At 45.6% G+C, this 24,889-nt stretch overlaps 1 protein-coding gene across 2 annotated transcripts in view; it reads left to right on the top strand.

Annotated features, from left to right (window-relative positions):
* IRAK1 (interleukin 1 receptor associated kinase 1) overlaps positions 1-24,889 on the top strand; it is a 286,369-nt gene that overhangs the window by 125,211 nt on the left and 136,269 nt on the right. For both annotated transcript variants that reach the window (XM_085629743.1, XM_085629744.1), the window contains exon 2: positions 7,239-7,412. In XM_085629743.1, coding sequence (XP_085485869.1) covers positions 7,239-7,412 — 174 coding nt within the window. The remainder of the gene's footprint in view (positions 1-7,238; positions 7,413-24,889) is intronic.

Below are 24,889 nucleotides of genomic sequence, written 5' to 3'. Positions count from 1 at the left end.
ATTGCCAGTATATGTACAAGAACACGTGGGTTCCTGGAGGTAATAGACGTCACAAAGTTGAGTTAAAGATGATGTCCTTATTCTGAAACCAGAGCCGCAGAGCTGCCTAGCACTACTGAGCCAGAGACATGCAAGTGAGCCTCAACCACACGCATGCGCACTTGGGACAACAGGAGGTTCTAAATGAAAGTAGGTCATAATAAACTATGTAAAAAGAGCATATGCGGTATGAACATAGAAGCAATAAGAAAGCAAGTATGTGCGACACTTCTACAGCCCATGAACCCAAGATGCTACCTTTCTGTACAGGAAGAATCCAGTGAAAGACCATTCGATCAACTGGGGCCTTAATCGGTCACTCTCTTGTGGCCTCCATCCCTGTCTCTCAATTAATCACCCCCCTCTCCGGTTCCTCAGGGACACTAGTACTTGAAGGCAATTGTCTGGGGGCATACACAGCTATGCAAATCCCCAACATAACATAGTTTGTTGAAAAAGTCATAATTTCAGCTTCACAGACAGAAGAAGCACTGAACGAGAGATTGGTTTATGGCTCTGTTAACACGGTGGACCCCTCCGTCACAATGAGGCTCTACTCGCAAAGGTAAATTTACGCATATAGTTTAACTTGGGTACATTTACTTTTCCATCTTGGTGTAAATCTACAATTTTTTGCTATTCACCATTTCCAAGTTTAGATTTACACCTAAGTGTATAGGTCTTCGCCCCATGGCTTTTGGGGAGGGAGACATCTAATACAGAATTTATGAGTGTAAAGTTGTTACTAATAACTTTTTACATGTATGTGGCGATCACCACCACTGGGGGGAGAGATTTCCCTGTGATAACATATAGGGAGTAATAATAAAGTTTAATACTTTAACACATGGAATTTTTTTTTATTGTTAAATAAAAATGTATATTAAAATAATTATTAACCTAGAACTAATAACCGGCTACTCATTTAATTAAATGCAACTCATTCAGTTATATGTTCATTGTGTAATTTAATAATTAATATGTTAATTTATAAATATTATTTTTGAAACAATTTAAAAACCGTTCCACCCTCACCTGCATTTAATATTTTATTAATATTTGGAAAATGTAAGTAAAAGTTGTATTTAATTTTAAATTTGTATAAAAAATGTAAGTGTAATTTATTTTTGAAAAGTTATTTTTTAATGTACATTTTTTTAAGCACTCTTAACTTTTTGACCTCAGTTATAAATGAATTTATTTTAAGTCAATATAATGTAATAATTTTCTATGGGGTATTATTTAAAGTTGGAATCTCCATTATTTTCTATGGGAGTGTGTTGCAGAACCTGTAAATGGCCATGTGTAATGCTAGACTTACTGTAAGGCTGGGCAGGAGTGCATTTACAACTGGTGTATGGCCTTTTGGACTGTGGTAGCTTAAGAAGTGTAGTTTGTGAATAGCAATGGTCTTAATTTGTCTGTAGGTGTTTGTATTAGCATGTCCCTCCCTAAGTTACTCCCTACCCCTCCTATTTTGTAGTAAGTATTCCCCATTTTCTTGCCAGTCCCCTTGGTCCCTCCAAGGATAGATGGAGATCTAAGCCTGTAGATTGATGAATAGCGTTATGTAGTAATGTAGTACCACAGTAGTTCTTCTGTAGTACTACTTCGGGTACTGCAAAATGCAGATTGTGAATAAGCCCCAATGTGTTGCATCATTTTTCTTTCACAGGTTTAAGATGCGACTTTCTTATTGCACAGACTGCGCTTGACCGGTTGTGTTAATGGATAAATGCATTTATACGTTTGTCTGATCCTCGCTGATGATTAATTAAATTCTAAAATAAACTCTTGGGAGAAGCAGAGGGAGGGATCATTAGAACTGGCCCAAGCACACCGCTCCCTAACCAATGCTACTAACCAAAATGTGTACCCATTCCAGACCATCCACTAGTGAAGGGGGTTGTTGGAACGAGACCCCCAGGCCCTGGGTGTATCTTTCCCAGGATTATGGAGCCCTCACACACCAAAGTTTCATGCGTCCTCTTTGGGGCCTGCTACTCATAGGCTCTGCAGTGCCCGACGGCCGCCCACAAGGGTGCTCTTTATCGTAGAGCATTTTACCTATGTGAGCCCGCTGAGGTGTGCCTAATCCTATAGTGAAAGGTCGTGGTGTGGTTCAGGGTGTGGTGAAACAATATGAATTAAAATGGGCTCTAACTCCCTGGAGGCTTTTGATCTGATTCAGGGGAGGTAGGGCTGATTAAAACAAAAGACCAAACTAAATAATCCGTGTCAGAAGTTTGCTATATCGAGGAATTGAATTCTAAGCCAAGAAAACAGGCTTTTTGGACGTCTGGAAAGTGCGGTCATGCATAAAAGCTGTTATAATTTTGGACATTTGAGCAACTTACTTTAGATGTGGGTATTGTGGTGGCTTTTTTCAAGAGGTAGGCTTAAGCCTTGGAGGACTCTGGGATGTGTTTCATGAGGCTCACAGCAAGCTTTCCTTTTGTTGGTCATTAGTAGAACACTGCCACTCCTCCAATTGGTGGGAGTTGTCAGCAAAGTTCCAGGTTCTCCGGCAGTTTTAGCAATTTCTTATTCTGAAACATGTCCTGGTCAGCACAGACATGGTTTCAGTTGCTTGTGTCAGTCGGCGGGGAGGGCAAGATTATGGTCTCTGGGATTGGTCGCCGTGCAGTTCATGTCCTGGGAACAAAATCCTCTTTCATTACTGATAACCTAACATAAAAGGGTGGAGGGTGTCAGTTTACTCTCAGCATGGACTTTCCATCCTTTTGCAGTCTATCCCATTCTCTTCTAACTTTCCAACAATATGCAAGAGATAGAGGGCTCCTACATGGGGTCTTTTTGCATCGCAAGTACAAAGCAGCACAGAGCTTCCTTATTTTTGTTCCCGCTTTTCAAAGGGGAGGGAGGGAAGGAAGTGTGCAGGGGGTGAATGCTCACACTGGAGTGGCCGTGGGAGGTTTAGTATTCCTTCCCCCTTTTCTGCTGATTTCAAGATCGCTACTCGCATCAGAGAGGGCCAGGTGTTAAATCTGGTAGGTCCTTTTAGGCTTAGGAGAACTTGGTTCCCTCTGTAGCCATGGGAAGCTTGTACCTGCTGCGGTCTTAGTTTACAGCTGCCTAAGCTTTGCCTGATGGCTGATCCAATTCAAGCAACGCTGGCTTTATTGGGGCTGGAATTCGAGAGGAGGGGCCTGCGAAAGAGAGGTTTACCTGCCCATGAAGCTATTCAAAACTCCTCTCTCTAGTTCAGCAGCAAGGCCTTGGTGGCAATGGTCTGTGCTTTCAGGGAGTCATGGGTTGATTTGAGGGAAAGGAGAACATTTAGTATCAAGATTTTCAAGACGTATTCTCTTTCTCGACCAGTGGCGCGTCCTTTGACTCCTCCATGGGACCTGCTTTTGATCTTGGAAGTGTCTTCAGTCACATCCTTGTGAACCAACTAATCAATGATATTGACATATTTGTTTTTCACCTTAAAACTAGCCTTTTTAGTTGAAACTATTTCAGCACGAAGAACTGAAGAATTGGGAGCAGTGTTCTGTAGAGCTCCTTTCTGTCAGACCTGAAGGATAAAGTCACTCATTTATCTCTAAAATGTCTACAGCTCCCACTCTGGAGCTGTCCCAAGCTTGGGGGTTTCTGGGAGGTAGTGAGAGGAACACTTGAGTAACCAACGGGTGTACCAGTGGACCTCCATACTAGGCTTGCCCTATTGGGAATGTGGGAACTGACAGACCCCACCTGGTATCATAAACTCTTAGTAAGTACAGGGTGCATGGTTGCAAAATGAGACCTCGCTCACAAATAGGGCTCGGGGACTATCCCTCTCTATCAAGAATGGGTGAAAGGTATTGACCACTGTTTACTAATGGAGAAGGAAATATACAGGGGCAGGGGTCGCCAAAAGCAATTTGAGAACATTAGGGGCGGCTTGGACTCTGGACCTAATTAGATGGGGCACTCGGCTGGGCGGTTTACAGCAGTTTTCTTTTGATCAGCGTAGGGCGAAGGATGGATCTTATAGGTCCCTGGCTGCAATCGACGGGTCACTGGACATTCAAACATGGACACTGGGAAGCGACAAAATGGTCCTGATTCAGTTTTCCTAAAGGAGGATACAAGTGAACCATGGGAGGGGAATGGGGGGTGGGTTACACCTGCTAGATATGAGAATACAGTTGTTTCATCTGGAAAAGACTTGTCCATTTAGACAATCTGACACCTTTTTGTAAAATGTTGTGCTGCTGGTCAATTGAAAAATGCTTCCTTCATGGCAGTTGGCAGGTGGATTAGATCTCTTGGTGCACTGTCTGTCGTATGTTTGATGTTTCTCCTCCATATGGGATATAGGGGGCCGTCAACGCGGGTTTTGGCTGCATCTTGGACAGTAGTTAAAGAGGTGTCACTGACGGAAATTTGGAGAGCACCCACTTGCCGATCTTCAAATACTTGTACACCATTTCTGTTTGCAAGATACTGAAGCAGATTTACGAAACCGATGTATGCTCTTCGATGCATTAAATCCCTGAGTGCTGCATAATACGTAGGTTTAATATGTTGTTTATTTGCAAAGAGTGGATTAGCCTTGGCATTTCTCACCAGTAACGACTGGAACGAGGACAGGAGCACGGCGAGGTCCTTTCCTGATTATTTAGCAGTAATCTTCATCACTCCTGGCCCTGTGAATCCTCATCTCAGTCATCATGACCCTCTCCTCCAACCCCTCTGTAGACGGTGTTCTGCGCTGGGTGTGGCTATGCAGAAGGATGCTGGGAATGGCAAGCTTGAAGAATGAATTATTAGTTCGATCAGTTAATTAAAACTTTCAATTAAAAAATATAAAATACATTTCATTTAAAACGACATTAAAATTGCAGCTGCTCTTGTGTGCTACACAAAGTTATTGACAATGTCAGTTTATAACCATGCTCTTAGAGGCACTCTAAAGTTAAAGTGCTTTGTGCTGTGGTGAGAGCGTTTCAGAACTAGGTGCATATGGACAGGGAGCAACCAAGAAGCATAATCAATAGAGACTGCAAACAAGCACTTAAAACTCACAGGCAAAGTACTTCATGCTCTTGCTACTTGTAGTGCTTGGTTGAAATGGGCATGAAGGACAGAGTGCAAGCTGACAAAATAGTCCACGACATCAATGTTCTTAAAGTCGCTGAAGGATAAAGTGCTTGTTGCATTCGCAAGCTACAGGATTAGACTGAGGGCAACTAGGAACCATTGGAGACTCGATGACTGTAACCAAGATCCCATACGCATATAACGATAAAGTACACAGGGTCTTAACTAATGTGTTATAATACAGGCGTATATTAAGGTGAACAAGGTACAATAAAAAGAAGCATGTTAAAAGACTGCTGTAACTATGATCTTAAAGAGACACCACAGTAGAGTGCTTGGTGCATTCGCCAGTACTCTACCGTGCTAGGCTTAATTAGACTCCGTGCACTCGTGAGCATTGAAACTAGAATGGCAGACTTATGTACCGCGCCCAGATGAGATGGATGGGGCTTGCCTTCAGTTTCCACCTCAGTAACAATGACTGATACAAGGAGGTAAGGACTATGGGTAATTAAGATTACTGGTTAGCTTGCTTCATTCCGTCTTTTGGGGGAGCAATCGCTGCCCTTGGGCAGGCCTAGAGTTGGGCGGCACTACCAAATACCATCACATGCTCCCTTGGCCAAGGCGGTGGGAGATGCAATCCTCCGTCTGTTGTTAAGACAGGAAATGGGGGAAACGAATACCTGAACACCCATTAGGGTCCATCAATGCCTTGTAGCCTTAGGTGTGCTTGAACACCACTAGGGCCAAACTGTTGGGTGGTTGTTAAGCAGATGTTGGGTCTTAGGGCAGGCAGTAGGTCGTTCATTAGAACAGGCTTAGCAGAGCCTTGTGCGACGAAAGGATGTGCCCGTTGCTGTGCAGGCATGGCACCGCCTGTGGGCAGAGGCACGGCGGAGGATTCACTCCTGTGCAGATTGGTTTGTCTCCATCTTGGAATGAGAACCTCTTTTTCCTTGTTACCAAAGGTCCCCACTTCTAGGACCTGTTTGGTTTCAAGGACTGCGAGCGTCGCAAGCAGAAGTAGCCTTTGCCATTGGGTTTGCTCGTTTGTGGGTGGTACAACCTGTTACCTGAGATGTTTGTGCTCCTGCCACACCGACCCCCACATTTAAAGAACCATTTCCGCCTGTGCCTATTGCATTGTCACATTTTGCCGTTGTTTTGGCTTAAAAAGGTGTGTTTTTCTACACAGTCGGATGTCAAAACTCCTCTTTCCACATTCAACAGCACCACAAAAGCACCAGTTAGTTGTACACGGTTTTTCCGTTCTGTTGTTACTAGTTGACACTGTTAGTGCAAGGGGACCCAGATCACATCCAGTGAGGAAAAAGTGTAACCAGTCCTTCCACATTTCTGCATTGTTGGCAGGTGTCCAACAGACAAAAACAACACTAGGTCACTATTCCGTACTGAAAGGGGTGCGCAGAAGACGCTGTCGGTAGTGGCGTCCCTTAGAAACATCGCCCATTCCGAGGTGTATGCAGGGACCCCTGCAGGGGCAGCGGGCACCCTGCCTGCTGTCCTGCCTGTATCTTTCCTTGGAGGAGCTGCAGACTGGCTCTTCGTGATACAAACATGTGATTTGGGTTTAATATGTCTGTTTACATTATACCCCTAATAATGCAGCACTGGTTGTGAGCGCCCGAGGGCATGTGCAAAAGTATAGAGCTTTAAAAATGTTAATGCATACAAGAGGGGTGATCGCTTTTTCAAAACTAACAAGCAAAGACTGGGTAGGAGGTGGGGAAAAGGGGACAACCCAGGGAGAAACGGTAACTCACAATGTAATGAGCCAATGTATGAAGTGTCCTGACCCATTGCCAGATGCCATATACTGCATTGGTCAGAACACCCGTGAACTCCTTCATATTCACTCGGTGGTCCCTTCATCCTGCGTGAGAAATTTCAAGATAACATTTGTTTCTTTTGATGAGCACCGACCAGGCCCTCCTCTCCTGCCTGCGTCCTCCTGTGTATCTTTCTTGCTGAAACAGGTGTTCCCTTGACTCATACAGTACCCCAGAGTTGCAGCTCATGCACGTACTGTTGACTGCTTGTGACACACAGATCCTCTACGCTCTACAGCTTTACTTGGTTGCCAGCTCAACTGATTGGGTTTTTGTCCTTTCTCTCATTTTTAGCCTCTCAGATAGTCCAGAACTTCACGCATCTCCGTCTTCTGGAAAAGAAGAGCTCCCAGAAGCGCACCAATGACTTGATGTGGCACTGGATAAACAAGAACGCACGGGTTGGAGACTTACTAAAAGTCTTGAATGACTTGAAGCTGCTGCGGGCTCGCGACATCCTTCTGTCCTGTGAGTACCTCTGACCTCCTTGTCCATAACTGTGGGTCCTGAGCAGTCTTCTCTCTGTCATTATTCTGTCACTTGATGATATCTTTCTGGTCTGTCCTTCATCATTCTACCTGTCAGTCCATTCTCATCCCATCTTGGCAGTATCTCTGTGCGCTCTGTTCATCATCTTTAAGTCATGCATGTTCATATATGCTCTCCGTTATCATCCTTTCCAAGGAGCACCTCTGTCTTCTTTGTTTCGCATTGTCATATACTGTGGGTATACTTTGTCTAGGTCTTCATCTTTTGTTCGTAGTCCCTCTGGCTGTCGGCGTTCTGTCCTGTAAGTATCTCTGCCCATGGTTCCCTGGGGATATATCATCCCTGGTCTGTCCATAGTCTTCTGTTTCTAGGAGTGCCTGTGTCCTCTGTGCACAAAATTGGCCAGTCCTGTGAGTTCCTCTATCCTTTTAGGTGCAGTTTGTCACCAATTTCTCTGTACCTGTGTCCAGCCTCCTGTTCTGTTCTGTGATGTGAGGACTTTGACCATCTCAGCTAAAGCTGTGAGCCTTTCTAGACACCCTCTGAAACTCAGCTGTGACTGCAAGTCTGTCCGTATATCATGTGGGACGATCCAAATTTTCATTGTACCTTTGAATTAGGACTTCTGCCTTCCTATTATTTCACCTCATCTGAGGCGTACTTTAGTTTGAAATGGACTTGGCTACCTCAAAATCATCTCTTCTAGATAATCCCAGTATGGAATAAAGAAGCCTTGAAAAAGTTGCTTGGACGAAACACGCGTAGGCTGTATTATTCTCCTAAGACATTTTTAACTGTATACAACAGGTCCCAGAACTACGTGCCGTTTCCTAACAAGTCTTGGATCACATCTACAATTGATGGCAGTATCATATTTCTAGTTCTGTGTATAAAAGGACTAAACCTTACATGCTCTTACATTAATCATGGATACTGGTTTTTTTGAATTGTGATTTCCTGAGAATCTCATAAAAAGAAACCCTTGTTTTAGAATATTTCCTGTGGTTGGTGAGAAGTTACTGACACTATTACGTTGGCCTTCAACCACTGATTTGGTGCGCTCAAGGCTACTTCATAAAGACATTGATGGTGGTGTTCAACCACACTCAGTTTGTACTCTGTGGGCAGGAAAAGTGTGGCCTGATGCAGAACCCTTAAGTGCACAATTCCTTTCTAAATATAATTGTGTTTCTGACCTCACTGCCTTACATTTCACTGGATGTGTGGGTACAAAACCTACTGCTACCATTTGTAAGAAGCCGGACCGCAACTCCCTGTCTCCCCGGATCCGAGTCTCAGTAGCACCACGGCTCATAGCCTTACCCCCTTAGTCCTAAGAAGTGCAGTGAACACACCTCTGAAGATCCTTTACTGCAAGCAATTATTGCAAGAAATCCTGCTGGGTTCCCACATGTCTCATTTCCTGCACAAACTAAGTGCAAGCATTGCAAGAGTGCACCCCCCTCCCATGTTTCGATCTTGAGCCGCTCTCCTTGTGGCACAGAATTTAGGCGCTTCTCATCTGCCTCGTAATGCGGCCAGGTACAGGACCTTGGGCTCCTATCTCCATCTGTGCAAAGAAATTCAGTCCAATCCTTTTTAGGAATATTTGACTCCTTGACAGAAAGAAGGCACTGAAGGAACGTTCCTCTTTGATTTGTACCTTCGTTAGCCCCCTGCTTTGGCTCTCCTGTCAGTTTGACGCAGCTCTATCAACGCTTTACTACTGAAGCACTGTCTGTTGCTTCCTGGGCCCCTCTTCTCTTTTAAGCACTTGCCACCATTCCCAGTGGCCTCTCCGAGGACCCACATTTCCAGATAAAGCTTTGTCTAAACTAAATGAGCATTAGCAAAACTAATAAGTCTGGGATTATTATGCTTGCGCACGTAGTGTAAGTACATTGAAGTCAGATAAACTAAAGGCACATTCTATTGAAAGCTTCCTTGCATTCAATACACTCCTGGTTTGGTTCTCGTTCAAATAAAGATGGATTGTGTTGTAAAATAGTCCCTCATGCATCTTAGTGCAAGCACGCAGGTGGAGGTGGAAGTATATACCCAAACAGCCAATACAATTAGTTGAGAAATAAATACTCACTGCTCTGAGCCAAGATGTGATTGACAGTCTCTAGCAAAAAAAAAATATGTACATACATACATACATACATAAAAGGTATTTGCCATATTTCCCTGATTAGGGGGTGGAGTTTACTCAGCCCGGCACTTCATGCAAAGTGTCTTGGCACCCCCTTGGGGCATTCTACACACCGCAGCACATCTCATCCAGGGTCTGAAGGAATAAAATCACATCATCCCCATGTAGATGGAACTTCATTGGCTTCCATTACTGGCTCACACCATCTTCAAAACCAGCTGCATCATTTACAAAACCATCGAAACCAGCACACCTGCTTATCTTGCAGACAAACTCACCATGTCTGTGGGTCTCGGCACACCTACAGACAGGAGACCATCAGACTGCAGACTAAGAGGTGTAAAAAACAAGACAGCAGGTCTTTTCCATCTGTGCACCCAGGATCTGTAACCACACCCCTATATCCATAAGGACAATCCGAACACTGCATACATTTAGTAAAGAGTTGAAGACGCACCTCTTCAAAGAATACAACATCACAATGCATTAACCCTCCACAATCCAGCTTCCTCTCCAATTACTTGTTAACTTTATGCTCGTCTTTGATCGTGTATAGCCTACAGTGCCTTTTGGCAAGGTTCATGCTATAGAAATAATAACATATACATACATAAGCACCAGTGGGGGAAGAGTCACACATTCTGACACTGATGCTTCCTGTGCACTGGCTGTGGAAGAGCTCCCCTTTCCAGAACCGGCTCCAGGGACCACCGGAGTCAGAGATTTGATCTCTTTGCCACAAGTTGATGAGCTCTTGCTCCTGGCACTGCTTCGGTCACGTATATGTTCCTTGCCTTCTCGTGCCAACTGCCAATAAACATGGCGTCTCGGCACAAAGTCACGTGGCCTGCTACAAAACTAGTTACTGCTGTCTGTTGCTCCGAATCTAGGCCCCAGTGAATCATGCCAGACGCATAGCTAACAGAGACTTTTTACGGCATGGGCAAAGTGGGCTTGGGCCCGGGGCCCCAGCCTTTCAGGCCCCTCCACCCCCTTATAGAGCCAGCTCTGTTCTGCAGTAAGTCGTGCCATGATGACCTTGAATATTTCTTAAACAGATTGTTTTAAAAACCATTTTTTCTTTATTTTTAATCACAGACATTTTGTAGAGAAATGTTGTCTTTGTTACATGCAACAGCCATAAAAAAAGTTTCTTTTAGATCAAAACAGGACCTCACGTATGAGAAATGGGAGGGTGTCATAGAGATTGTTTTAGTAATATTAGTGAGCTGCTGCTGTAATATGTTGAAAACACACGTCCCTGAATTTTAGATGTGAACACATTTAGGGGCATATTTATTAAGATACCGTGCTGCACTGCGTGATAGGGAAATGGCAGAAATGCGCAGTACATAGCAATATACAGCGCATTCCTGTCATTTCCCAGTGCTGGCACACAATTTGCTCCCTAGCACCAACACAGGCACCCTCGCGTCATGGTGCAAGGGTTCCTGTGTTGTAAGCAGGATTGTTGTTGTGCAGGAAGGGATACGTTCCTGCACAAAAACAATCCTGTGAGGCATTTTTTTCTTTCCATATGTGCTTCAGAATGCAGCACACATAGAGAGACGATGTAACGAAGAGAAATAAAGATCTTTCTCCTCGTTATGCCTCACCTGGGAGGCGTAGCCTTTTGACGCGTTCCCAGGTCTACCACTAATGATAAGCTGGCAATGTGGCAAAATCCATGGGTGGATGCGTGCGAACACTCGCGCTTCAACCATGGAACGCCTCCCTGGTGTGGAGTAATGCAACACATTGATCTGCGTTGTTACTCTGTATTTATTAAGCCACTCTTGGCCTTGAAGGTGGCCTTGCGTGGCTTGATCAATCCTATCTGGGTTTTGTGTCACCCTTGTGCCCCTTTGGTGGCGCAAGGGCGATGCAAAACCTAATAAATATACCCCTTAGAATTTGGACGAGTGTGCCTGTGCACTACCAGTGACCTGGCCAAAGAGGACATGGAGGGCTAAAACTGGATCATAAATTCAAAGCTGTTACGAACAGGGGCCCCCAAAAGATGTTTGCCTAGGACCCCAAAATCCTTAGGATGTCCCTGATAGTATATAATATTGTCTGTCGCCTCATACCTCGTAATAACCATGTACAGTCCCAGAGCCTGACGTACAGCGGGCTGTCATTGGCTGTCAGTGTGTGACCTGGTGCACCAGTGCACAATGGCAGTGTCTTCAGTGTAGCTGGGAACTGTTATCTGTCTGCTTGAGAATTAGTGCACCAGTGCACATTCAGTCTCTCATAATGTGTGGGTACTCTTGTCTGTGCCCTGGAGACCTGCAATGCCTGGTGCACAGCTGAACACTCTCGACTGTTCGCTTCTGACCTAGTGTATCACTGCACAATTACTACATGCCTGTCTGCTCGGGATGTGTGGTAGGAGTGTACAGTCCTACAGGCTGGCATACAGCGCAGAGTGACGTGTGGTGTACCAGTGCACAATTGTAATGTTATCTGGACACTGTCTGTTCACTTGAGATCTAGAGTAATAGTGCTCAGTAACAGTGATCCTTCGTAGGACACTGTTGTCTGTATACTTGAGACCTAGTGTAACAGTGCCCAATCACAATGATGCGTAACTTGACACTGCTGTCTGTGCACTGGTATGCTACGTCTCAAGTGAACCATCAGTGTTAGCTGGACACGGTTGTCTATTCACTTGAGACCTAGCGTACCAGTTCACAATTAAAATGTTAGCTAGTCACTTGAGACCTATTGCAGCAGTGCACAATCACAGTGTTAGAGGGACGCTGTTGTCTAGTCACTTGAGACCTGTTGCAGCAGTGCACAACTACAGTGTTAGAGGGACGCTGTTGTCTAGTCACTTGAGACCTGTTACAGCAGTGCACAGTTAGTGTTAGAGGGACGCTGTTGTCTAGTCACTTGAGACCTGTTGCAGCAGTGCACAATCACAGTGCTAGAGGGGCGCTGTTGTCTAGTCACTTGAGACCTGTTGCAGCAGTGCACAATCAGTGTTTGTCTAGTCACTTGAGACGTGATGCAGCAGTGCACAATCACAGTGCTAGAGGGACGCTGTTGTCTAGTCACTTGAGACCTGTTGCGGCAGTGCACAATCACAGTGCTAGAGGGTCGCTGTTGTCTAGTCACTTCAGACCTAGTTCCGCAGTGCACAATCACAGTGTTCGAGGGGCTCTGTTGTCTAGTCACTTGAGACCTGTTGCAGCAGTGCACAATCACAGTGTTCGAGGGGCGCTGTTGTCTAGTCACTTGAGACGTGATGCAGCAGTGCACAATCACAGTGTTAGAGGGGCGCTGTTGTCTAGTCACTTGAGACGTGATGCAGCAGTGCACAATCACAGTGTTAGAGGGGCGCTGTTGTCTAGTCACTTGAGACGTGATGCAGCAGTGCACAATCACAGTGCTAGAGGGGCGCTGTTGTCTAGTCACTTGAGACGTGATGCTGCAGTGCACAATCACAGTGCTAGAGGGGCGCTGTTGCTAGTCACTTGAGACGTGATGCAGCAGTGCACAATCACAGTGCTAGAGGGGCGCTGTTGTCTAGTCACTTGAGACGTGATGCAGCAGTGCACAATCACAGTGCTAGAGGGACGCTGTTGTCTAGTCACTTGAGACGTGATGCAGCAGTGCACAATCACAGTGCTAGAGGGACGCTGTTGTCTATTCACTTGAGACCTAGTGCTGCAGTGCACAATCACAGTGTTAGAGGGGCGCTGTTGTCTAGTCACTTGAGACGTGATGCAGCAGTGCACAATCACAGTGCTAGAGGGACGCTGTTGTCTAGTCACTTGAGACGTGATGCAGCAGTGCACAATCACAGTGCTAGAGGGGCGCTGTTGCTAGTCACTTGAGACGTGATGCAGCAGTGCACAATCACAGTGCTAGAGGGGCGCTGTTGTCTAGTCACTTGAGACGTGATGCAGCAGTGCACAATCACAGTGCTAGAGGGACGCTGTTGTCTAGTCACTTGAGACGTGATGCAGCAGTGCACAATCACAGTGCTAGAGGGACGCTGTTGTCTATTCACTTGAGACCTAGTGCTGCAGTGCACAATCACAGTGCTAGAGGGGCGCTGTTGTCTAGTCACTTCAGACCTAGTTCCGCAGTGCACAATCGCAGTGTTAGAGGGATGCTGTTGTCTAGTCACTTGAGACGTGATGCAGCAGTGCACAATCACAGTGTTAGAGGGACGCTGTTGTCTAGTCACTTGAGACCTGTTGCAGCAGTGCGCAATCACAGTGTTAGAGGGACGCATTTGTCTAGTCACTTGAGACCTGTTGCAGCATTGCACAGTTAGTAGTGTTAGAGGGACGCTGTTGTCTATTCACTTGAGACCTGTTGCGGCAATGCACAATCACAGTGCTAGAGGGGCGCTGTTGTCTAGTCACTTCAGACCTAGTGCCGCAGTGCACAATCACAGTGCTAGAGGGGCGCTGTTGTCTAGTCACTTGAGACCTGTTGCAGCAGTGCACAATCACAGTGTTGGAGGGAGGCTGTTGTCTAGTCACTTGAGACCTGTTGCAGCAGTGCACAATCACAGTGTTAGAGGGGCGCTGTTGTCTAGTCACTTGAGACCTGTTGCAGCAGTGCACAATCACAGTGTTAGAGGGACGCTGTTGTCTAGTCACTTGAGACCTGTTGCAGCATTGCACAGTTAGTAGTGTTAGAGGGACGCTGTTGTCTATTCACTTGAGACCTGTTGCGGCAATGCACAATCACAGTGCTAGAGGGGCGCTGTTGTCTAGTCACTTGAGACCTGTTGCAGCATTGCACAGTTATTAGTGTTAGAGGGACGCTGTTGTCTAGTCACTTGAGACCTGTTGCGGCAGTGCACGTTCACAGTGCTAGAGGGACGCTGTTGTCTAGTCACTTGAGACCTATTGCGGCAGTGCACAATCACTGTGCTAGAGGGACGCTGTTGTCTAGTCACTTGAGACCTAATGCAGCAGTGCACAATCACTGTGCTAGAGGGACGCTGTTGTCTAGTCACTTGAGACCTGTTGCAGCAGTGCACAATCGCAGTGCTAGAGGGACGCTGTTGTCTAGTCACTTGAGACCTATTGCGGCAGTGCACAATCACTGTGCTAGAGGGACGCTGTTGTCTAGTCACTTGAGACCTAATGCAGCAGTGCACAATCACTGTGCTAGAGGGACGCTGTTGTCTAGTCACTTGAGACCTGTTGCAGCAGTGCACAATCGCAGTGCTAGAGGGGCGCTGTTGTCTAGTCACTTGAGACCTGATGCAGCAGTGCACAATCACTGTGCTAGAGGGACGCTGTTGTCTAGTCACTTGAGACCTGTTACAGCATTGCACAGTTATTAGTGTTAGAGGGACGCTGTTGTCTAGTCACTTGAGACCTGTTGCGGCAGTGCACGTTCACAGTGCTAGAGGGACGCTGTTGTCTAGTCACTTGAGACCTATTGCGGCAGTGCACAATCACTGTGCTAGAGGGACGCTGTTGTCTAGTCACTTGAGACCTAATGCAGCAGTGCACAATCACTGTGCTAGAGGGACGCTGTTGTCTAGTCACTTGAGACCTGTTGCAGCAGTGCACAATCGCAGTGCTAGAGGGGCGCTGTTGTCTAGTCACTTGAGACCTGATGCAGCAGTGCACAATCACAGTGCTAGAGGGGCGCTGTTGTCTAGTCACTTGAGACCTGTTGCGGCAGTGCACAATCACAGTGCTAGAGGGACGCTGTTGACTAGTCACTTGAGACCTGATGCAGCAGTGCATAATCACAGTGCTAGAGGGGCGCTGTTGTCTAGTCACTTGAGACCTATTGCGGCAGTGCACAATCACTGTGCTAGAGGGACGCTGTTGTCTAGTCACTTGAGACCTAATGCAGCAGTGCACAATCACTGTGCTAGAGGGACGCTGTTGTCTAGTCACTTGAGACCTGATGCAGCAGTGCACAATCGCAGTGCTAGAGGGGCGCTGTTGTCTAGTCACTTGAGACCTGATGCAGCAGTGCACAATCACAGTGCTAGAGGGACGCTGTTGACTAGTCACTTGAGACCTGATGCAGTAGTGCACAATCACTGTGCTAGAGGGGCGCTGTTGTCTAGTCACTTGAGACGTGATGCAGCAGTGCACAATCACAGTGCTAGAGGGGCGCTGTTGTCTAGTCACTTGAGACCTATTGCGGCAGTGCACAATCACAGTGCTAGAGGGACGCTGTTGTCTAGTCACTTGAGACCTGATGCAGCAGTGCACAATCACAGTGCTAGAGGGACGCTGTTGTCTAGTCACTTGAGACCTGATGCAGTAGTGCACAATCACTGTGCTAGAGGGACGCTGTTGTCTAGTCACTTGAGACCTGATGCAGCAGTGCTAATACACAGTGTAGCTGGACACTCTTGTCTGTTCACTTGAAACCTCATGTCACATTGCACAATCACAGTGTTAACTGGGCACTGTTGTCTGTTCATTGAGACCCAGTGTCAGTGTCCAGTCACAATGTACGTAGCTGGACACGGTCTACTCACTGGACCAGATACGCAGTTGTGCACTATCCCCTTCCGCTCTAGGCCTGATGTACCAGTCCTCGCGGCGGGTGCACGGCTGGGGACTGTTGTCTCTGCTTGTGCACAAGAGCCCCTGTCTGGTCTTGGCCTTGGGGTGTATCTGCGAAGATGTCGCTTCTGAGGGACAGTGTTTTAGGTCTCGCCTGAGACAGCGCTTTAGCGCTGCTCTGGCGAGACTTATAGTAAGCACTTTTGGAAGTGCAAACGAGTGCTTTCAGGCCGCCAACTACTGTGCATGTGTGCCGGGCGCGCGCACCATTTGGCAGCCTGAAAGCACTCGTTGTCTTTCACTTTCGCGGCCGCTTTGATGTTTTATCGTGATCGCGATGCTTATCTTTAGATGTTTGTCCTTGTGTTTTATCTTTATAGCTGTGCTCTGCGAGTAGGCAGTGCCCTGGAGAGTGCAGTGCCCTGCGTGGCACCCTGCTGGCACACCTCTCCTAGGTTTTTTTTGCATCACACACGAGCTGTCGAGTTTAAAAAGAACGCAGTGCCACACATGTGTCAAGTAGCAGGACTTGTTGCTGTGTTTCCCACGAGTCAGTGGTGGGGTGTCTGTATCAAGTGTCTTAGCTCACAGATCACACACTGATCCAACAGGGAACTGGGACATTTCTGCTTCTCTCCGTATTGGGGCTGGTTTATTTTTCTAAATGGGGCCAGGCTTAGTATTTTTACACTTTTATGTTGTTGGCACTGGAAAGTTACCGAATTGCTGACAGCTATTCCACGCCTTCCCAATGTCAGAAAGTGCCCTGTACAAATGATATAAATATACTTACACACACACATATACAAGTCAAGTCAAAACTTTTGTATCCGATCTGTCAACAAATGTCCAACCATCATTTTTTCACATCGACCTTTCATGTGTGGCAGACATATTTCTGTATACTTTTAAGAAACATCTAGCTTTAAACACAATAAACTGGATTTGCATCTATTGTGCTTCACGCACGACAGTCCTGCAAGGACTCCGGCATGTAAAACCTCGGGCCCCAGAGACTACGTGCACTGAACCGCTTGAGTTTTTTTCCTACCCCTGTCATCAGCGTCTTTGATGTTTCCTGTTCTCAGCTTGCTTCATCCCGCAACCCTGCCCAGCACCGCTCTGTCAGGCTAAGAGTCCAGGACGCCCCTTCGCTGGGGCAGCTGTGCGCCTAATAAAAGTGAATAACATAACATAACATAACATCATGGATGTTGTGAGTTTCGAAATATCCCTGATTAAAGTGCTGCTGTCTGAGTTGGAAAGCTAATGGGTGGAAATAACACACTGACATATCTGCTCCAAATTCTAAAAACTGCATAAATTCAGGTATTGATGAAAAAGGTTCTGAAACTTGCCTAAGCATTTTGCTTTGCATTTTTAATTTGAGGCAGAGGTGCTAAAAGTAAGATACTCTGTAAAAGACATGCCCATGTATACTTACACACACACACATGCATGTGAGAAGCACCGTGCCAGCTAAATGAGCACTGTATCTGTGCTCTCCGTAAGTGAAACTTTGAATACAGTGCGTGAGCTCCCAATAAAAACTGCACACACCATTCTATTACATTTTTTAAAAACATATCACCTTTTTCTAGTATGAAAGTTTGGGACAGAATGAAAATGAGAAGTGAATGGTTTCGGAGTTATGACGTGTGACGCGAGCACAGGCATCTTGGCTGTTTTAGTTACTTAAAGGTGCATTCCTTCAGAGGAGTGCCGGTCTCCTCTCCCTTCGTTGCTTGGTATTGGATGCCTCGCCACTTACCTCCTTTTTGAGGGCCTGGAATAGAACTGAGTGGGCTTGTGTACTGAGCCACCTCTAGGCGCTTCGTGGAGGGGTGATGCGAAAGGCTGCCTGGGTTGTGGTCTTAGGACAGAGGGGTTGTGTGTCTGCTGTTTTTTTTCACTGATTTGTCTACCTAGGAACAGTCAAGATGTATGCATTCTTTAAGGTACAGTCCTTCTGCTGTTTCTTACACACACTCACCCAGCACCATTTCCATGCACAAAAATTATTCACTCTTTCTTTCACACCCAGTGTGTAGTCATTTTATAGCTCTTCAATACCTGGTTCTCTCTTTTAAACCAACCCCATCTTTCTTATTCCTACCGCCCACCCGTTTCCTGGTTTACAAAAATCACTACTGTGTACGTCATCGCTCTACTCCCTGGCATGCACTCACATAGAAGTTTTTAACTCTTAGTAAAAGTACTGATTAAGAGTAAATAAATAAACGTTACTGCACTGAACCAAAACTTGAATCTAAAATCGAATACTGAGCATTCCATGCAAGATAACTTTTGCTATCCTAATTTTTTGCTTTTTCTGAGAGATTTATGAAAAACTCGTTTATTTTGAGAAAAGGTAACCGGTAAATAATAAATATGGCTCATTGCATTTCATTGATTTCTGTACAATAGACAGGCAACAGGACGTGATGAAGGGGCCACTTCATCGAGGTGTCACTGAAAGCTCCTACTCGTATGGCTCTCTCGATCTGCATACAAATAAATAAACGCATTCGCCACCGCGCACATACTCCCAGCCTCCGACTGAAACGGACACATCTCTGAAGATTCAGGCACATTAAACTGAGAGCCCACCCGTTTCTTCTCCCCATGTGCCCTCCGAGTTGTGCAATTGTGTAGGCGGCAGGCATACGTGTGCTCTAAACCAACCCCATCTTTCTTATTCCTACCGCCCACCCGTTTCTTCTCCCCATGTGCCCTCCGAGTTGTGCAATTGTGTAGGCAGCAGGCATACGTGTGCTCTTGTGCATTGAGGCATATTAAAGTTTTTTGATTTTTTTAACGCTGTGACACAGCAAACCTCGTTAAAAAAAAAAACACTTTAATCCATGTTACCCAACATTTTTTGTGGACTTAATTGTTTTTTTCAAATTGGCTAGATCTCATTGCTTCTTGATTTCCTCCTAGCCCGGTGAGCGTTAGCCCTGGCCTTTTCTTTTTATTCAGTATTTGAGTTTTGTCGTAGCAAGAGGTAAGTGACTTTTACAAATGTTAGCCTCCCCCGTTTTTGCAGCTCACATTGCATATCTGAAAGGAGTAATCTCGATAGTCTCTTCACATGGAAATGCATGTGTTTCTGCTGGGATCCTGGGTGTACAGTGGTATTGAGTATAAAATAAATCATTATTGGAGTGGAAAGGTGGTTACCTATGCAGAGAGTGACTTGTTCATTTTTTAGGTCTCGTCTGAGACAGCGCTTCAGCGCTGCTCTGGCGAGACTTATAGTAAGCGAGTTTTGGAAGTGCAAACGAGTGCTTTCAGGCCTCCAAATACAGTGCATGTGTGCCGGGCGCGCGCACCATTTGGAGGCCTGAAAGCACTCGTTTTCTTTCACTTTCGCCTGTCACACAGCCGCGCTTTGAAGTGTGATCGCGATTGCGATCACTTGCATTTCGCGGGCGCTTTGATGTTTTCAGTGAGCCGCGCGGCCACTGAGGACATCAAAGCGCCCGTGAACACCATTTGCCACCCCCACCTCTTCAGCCAACTTACTCGCCATGTCTGCTCTGGATTCTTGTTTATAATGCCTGAAGAATTACTAGTCCATACAATATGGAGCAGGTTCCTCAGATATTTTTTTAAAAAGCGAGCTGGGCCTGGTTCTATGCCTTGCGTCCATTTCGCCCACGGACGTGGCTGCTGTGCAGAATTACACTCGACTTCTACATAATGGAAGAGGAATGGGCTAGAGACTTGCCTTGCAACGTGGAATCTTCAATATGCTGAACTCAACACTGTAGAGCCACTTAAGTGTGTCACTAATGCATTTTGCGGCTGGAATTCAACTCAGTGCTCTTGTTGCTTTACAGACTTTAGAAGCAGCCATTCTAGTTAATGGCAGAAAACAGGGCTGGGGACAGCCCGATCCCAGTGCTATAGGTCTAGCATCACAGAGAAATTATGGGTCCATGACTGTGGTTTCCATTATTATAGGATTATTCTCTGATTATGGGTTCTTATAGGATTTATGAATGTTATAATTATTCCAGGCTAAGTACAACTCTGCTTTCTGTGCTTTGCAGCAGAGACCTTCAAGCACCAGGGCTCCAGGATCCCTCAGAAGTGACACTTTAGACAATAAAGACCCCTGGTGAAAGGCACTATCCAGTTTCGGGTACACCCACCAACTTAAAATTCTAATTTTGACATCATTAGCAAAAATTCATTAAGGGTCCCCCAGAGCACTATGCAATGCCTTCCAAACGAACAGACAGTCACGAAAATCCGTATGAATTAGCCCTCCTTCAAAAGAAGCATGAAATGGCCACAAAGAATGTGCAACTGGTGATAGGATGGAACGTGATAGACTGGCTTCGCCTTTGCCCTACACAAAGTATCATGCCCCTGCTTGGTTGCCTTGGCCTGGTTTTCCTTTCCTTCTACATGGTCCACGAAGAGGAACGGACTGGGACGATAATGGGCTTCCTGCACTTTAAGAAAATATATATATTCCGTACTAGGAACTTTGTCTCATGGTCTCAATCTGGAGAGGCAGTCGTTATACAGGCCAGATGTAAGCACTGGACCCCAGCTGTCCAGCACCAACAGAAGTTGGTGCCAAGGGGTGCTCCCTCAGTTTTTCCGATTAGAGCCCCGACTTTAAGGCTTCCAGCAAAGCTGCAGCAGGTCCCCCAAGGTGACCTCAACCCTTTCCCTCATATCCTTTCCGTCAGGACTACATGGGCTTTACAGCTGCCTTACAAGCCTTCAGGCGCTTAGTCTTGCAGCAGTGATGACAGACCTGGGAGTCCAAAAAGTACTAGAACGGATCAAACTAATAATTATAACAAAGCCATGAAACACCAATGATTGTATTTGTTTAAAAGAAATCTGTATAAACTGTTTATGACGAATAATTATCGTCAAACCTTTTATATCAATTCTTCTCCAAGAATGGTTTGCAACAGGCAGAGAAAACGCAACCTGGCAAATGGTCCTCTTGGAGAAAAATATTTTTTTGTGGGGTCGTTTTTATTTTTTGAAAAAGGGGAGCGGGTTGCCTCTCCTGTGAACCTTCTTTTCCACCTTTATATGCCCATCCCTCTCTCCTTTTGGCCTACTACCCCAACCCTTGGAAGGTGGTGTAGCCCTCTGTCGTTCTCCCCCTCCATGTTTTGTACTCCTAACCCCCTGTACATATACCTACTTACTGTTGTTTCTTTCCTATCTTTTTTATTCTTTACTCCTGTGCTTTTCAGTGTCCTTCTTTTCCTATTCTTCTAATTGGTACAGGTTTTTAACCTATTTCCTAAAAGGAGATTCCTCTGCCCAATTTTATCAATCGGGGTTTCTTTATTTTGCGGTTTTGTTATAATGACAGAATTCCAACACTGGCACATCATTCCTGAAAGGAATCTCCTGTCCTGCAAGAACTCTTACAAAGCAGGGTAGGTCTTCAGCTGGCACAAAGGTAAGAGATGCAGATTGTTTGAGGTGGAGATAAACAGCTTTGATATAGAATTGGATTGCGGCTTTTGTTTCCTATGATATCCACCCACCATTATGGCAGAAGGAGCTACAAGAACCTTGTCTAAGCAGCCTAAATATACAGCGAATCTATTGCCACATACCCTATGACTCCATGATGTCTTAATAGTTCATTTTCAAAACTAATCATCTGCTTTGTTCCTCTCCCATGTTTTTCTGTCTACCTCAAAGGACCAGACACCAGAGTGTTGGGGTTTGGATCAGGCTTTCATACTAGGCTGTAAATTTGACAATCAGGGAGAGACAATCCTACCAAAGAGATGACAAAAACACGTGGTGGCCCACAAAGTAAAAAAGATCTGACCGCTTATTGTAACTGTGTTATCACAGATGCAGTTCAGTTCTTGGTCAGACACCAAAGTCCTTACCTTCTTTTTTTCGCATACCAACTAGCCATGGGTGTAAGTTGACCTTGTCACTCAGTTTTCACTTCCAAAGACTTTTCACTAAGTCCAGTATTAGACCAGTTACAACTGGTCAAATGGTCTGCCTCACAAGAACAATCTTTTGGGTGCTCTGCTGTGGCCCTGGGAGCTACCAGGAAATCAGCCAACATTAATCCTATCGTAGAACAAAATACACAGTTTAGCAGTCTGTTGTCAGCTTCCAAGTTCTGCATTATGCATGTGTGAGGGTCTGTTAGTATTCGCTTCATTAGGTCTCGCCTGACCCAGCGCATGCGCTGGTCTGGCGAGACTTATTGAGAGGGCTCCAAAAAGTGCTACCAGGCCAACCTAGAGCTACAGTGCATGTGCGCGGGCGCCGCACCGCCATTACTTTCACTTTCGCGGTCACCCGGCCGCTTTGATCGTGATCGCGATGACTTTCACTTTCGCGGCCGCAGGGCCGCTTAGCATAGCATGGTACTCTTTTTTTCTGGGTGGAGCTGTTCTCTGCCTATAAATCTTCTGTCACTCGGTGTGCATGTGAGTTTATGCAGCTGCTATACCACTGCACGTGTATGCGACTGCAGGAGTCTACACATATGTGAATACTTGTATGGGACAGATGTGGGTGTTCAGCTGCTCTGATCCTTTTAATGTAGGAGTCTCCTCTATTACTTTTCCATTTACTATATTACCATTTGAAAGCACATTTTTGAAATATGAATGACATCGTGGAACTCTCACAATCTGTGTGGATGTCCACATCCTTTTTAAATTTATCAATCACACTACTCATGGTGGCCTGAAGTGTGTGTCTTTGGCCAGTGACGATCGATTTGTTCACTTTATTGTTAACAAGTGGTTGGTATTGGCTGACTGGAATAATACAACTTGCTTGATTCTGTCAGTGATGTTTGTATATGTGTGGTATAAGTTCCGGGGCGTTGTACACGGTTAAAGACAAGCATACAGTTGTGAGTGACTGAGGGGTATCTGAGTTCGGGGAGCAGGAGTGGGCTGTTACTTTGCTGTGATGTAGTGTCTGTGACTGAGCCATTTCTTTAAATCTTTCCTAAATTGGCGCAGGTTTGTGCTATTCTTGATGGATATGGGAATGTTTTACCAGAATATGGGTGCATCGATTGAGGCCGCCTGTTGCATTGTTTTTTCGGTGTTTGTTCTTAGACTCATGGTTGCGTGTGGTATAGAATCCTGAATTCATTTTGTTCAACAGGTGAAAAGATTTATCCGTTGTCTGTCTTTAAGTGCCTTTTATTGAGCTTCACTATTCTTAATGGGCATCACTGTGAAAATCTGATCAACTGTCTCCTTTTGCAACCGCTCTGTGGATGCTCGTATGTGCAAATATCCTGTGACTTTTCTGTTTTTTTGTTGTACTGTGGATGCAGTTTTTCTTCTCTTTAAATCTGTTGGTTATATCTGCTGTATGGGTGTGACTACTAGGCCTGGGCGGAGTTCGTGGCGTTCCGCAAGTAGCGGAGTGCGTTAGGTCAAACTGTTCACGCTGATTTTTAGCACCGTGTATTTGTCCTGCACTGAAAAATCAGCATGAACATCACCATGCGCAGCGCAAGACGGTGCTGCTTCTTTCTGCTGCTAGAGTAGATGTTCTACTCGAGCAGCAGCTTCCTCAACGCAAATGGAAGTTTTTCATTTAGGCTGCGAAAATGTTCGTTGCTTCAGGCAAAATATAATTTTGCTACTTAAGTACTCCCTGTTCACTCATCCAAATTCCGTGTTTTCTTCCTTTTCTTTCCATTTAGTGGTGACGCCCTTGCCTATGGAGGTATCAGCGCCAGTAAGGAATCGCGTGGTCGGGGGAGCCGCAGTATCTATGCACTTACCAACAATTTTAAGGTTTTTGCGAGAGTTTAAGTTATTGGCATTGTAAATGACAATACCTTTTATTTATCTGTCTTGAAAACAACACATAAATAAGAGGCATTGTCATTTACAATGCCAATAGCTCAAACTCTCATAAATGCGAGACCTATTGCATTGCAAATGCTTGTTTCCAGGAGCCGCTTTCTCATCTATTCCACCGTGTGCACGGTAAACCCGTCTTTCTGCAGTACCTCAGAGTGCCACAGGAGGGCAGTGTGGCTCCATGCTGGCCAGAGATTGATGCTCGCCAGCCTTTTCTTGATTCGTTTTACCCAGCTCTGCTCCTCCTGTCTGAGTTATTCAGGGGACGACGGCAAATGATCGGTAAACGGCAATAAACGAAAGATTTCTGCGTATTCTCGGTGCCATGATTGAAACAAGCATTGGCGAAGCCAATAGGTATGTATAGCCTTGGCAAGCCTGCGATTCTCTTAAATGCATTTATTTTTGAAAAACAATGCACTCGACTTTAAAAATGTAAATTAGTATTAATTACAAAATACCTTTGCCTAAAAATGTGCTCTTATTTAAAAAAAAAAAATGTGATCGATTGACAAAATGAACGAACATCAAATCAAATGAGAGCAGAAAATGGCCTCCCAGCGCCAGCCCTAAAGTGGACTACCTTTTAGCGGATGTGCACACGTGCAAGTGCTGTACATTGACATTCATAGTGCAGAGAGCCAATGGCTGAGGTGTCCTGAAACTCTTCGGATCCTCCTGCCAGCTAGGAGTCTGCACTTCCGGTTTCTGCTGTGCAGTTGATGCCCTTCTTGCTGGTCTCCAAGTGCTAGCAACTCAAGATTTTATGGGCATTATTTCCGAAAAGAATAGCTAATAAATTCACTCAAGTGCCAAACTGAGATAGTCTTATGCCATTTAAGTGGCGTCTAAATCTTTAGTGATGCCTCTGGCCCAGCATGTAGCAGTTGGTGCCCCCGCTTGCCTCTGTAGAGACGCCATTAGAGCTCGAAGCCC

Source organism: Triturus cristatus, chromosome 10 (assembly GCF_964204655.1).
Source record: "Triturus cristatus chromosome 10, aTriCri1.1, whole genome shotgun sequence".
Lineage (NCBI taxonomy): Eukaryota > Metazoa > Chordata > Amphibia > Caudata > Salamandridae > Triturus > Triturus cristatus.
The sequence above is the reverse complement of the archived record's forward strand: the minus strand, read 5'-3'. Positions and strand labels throughout refer to the sequence as shown.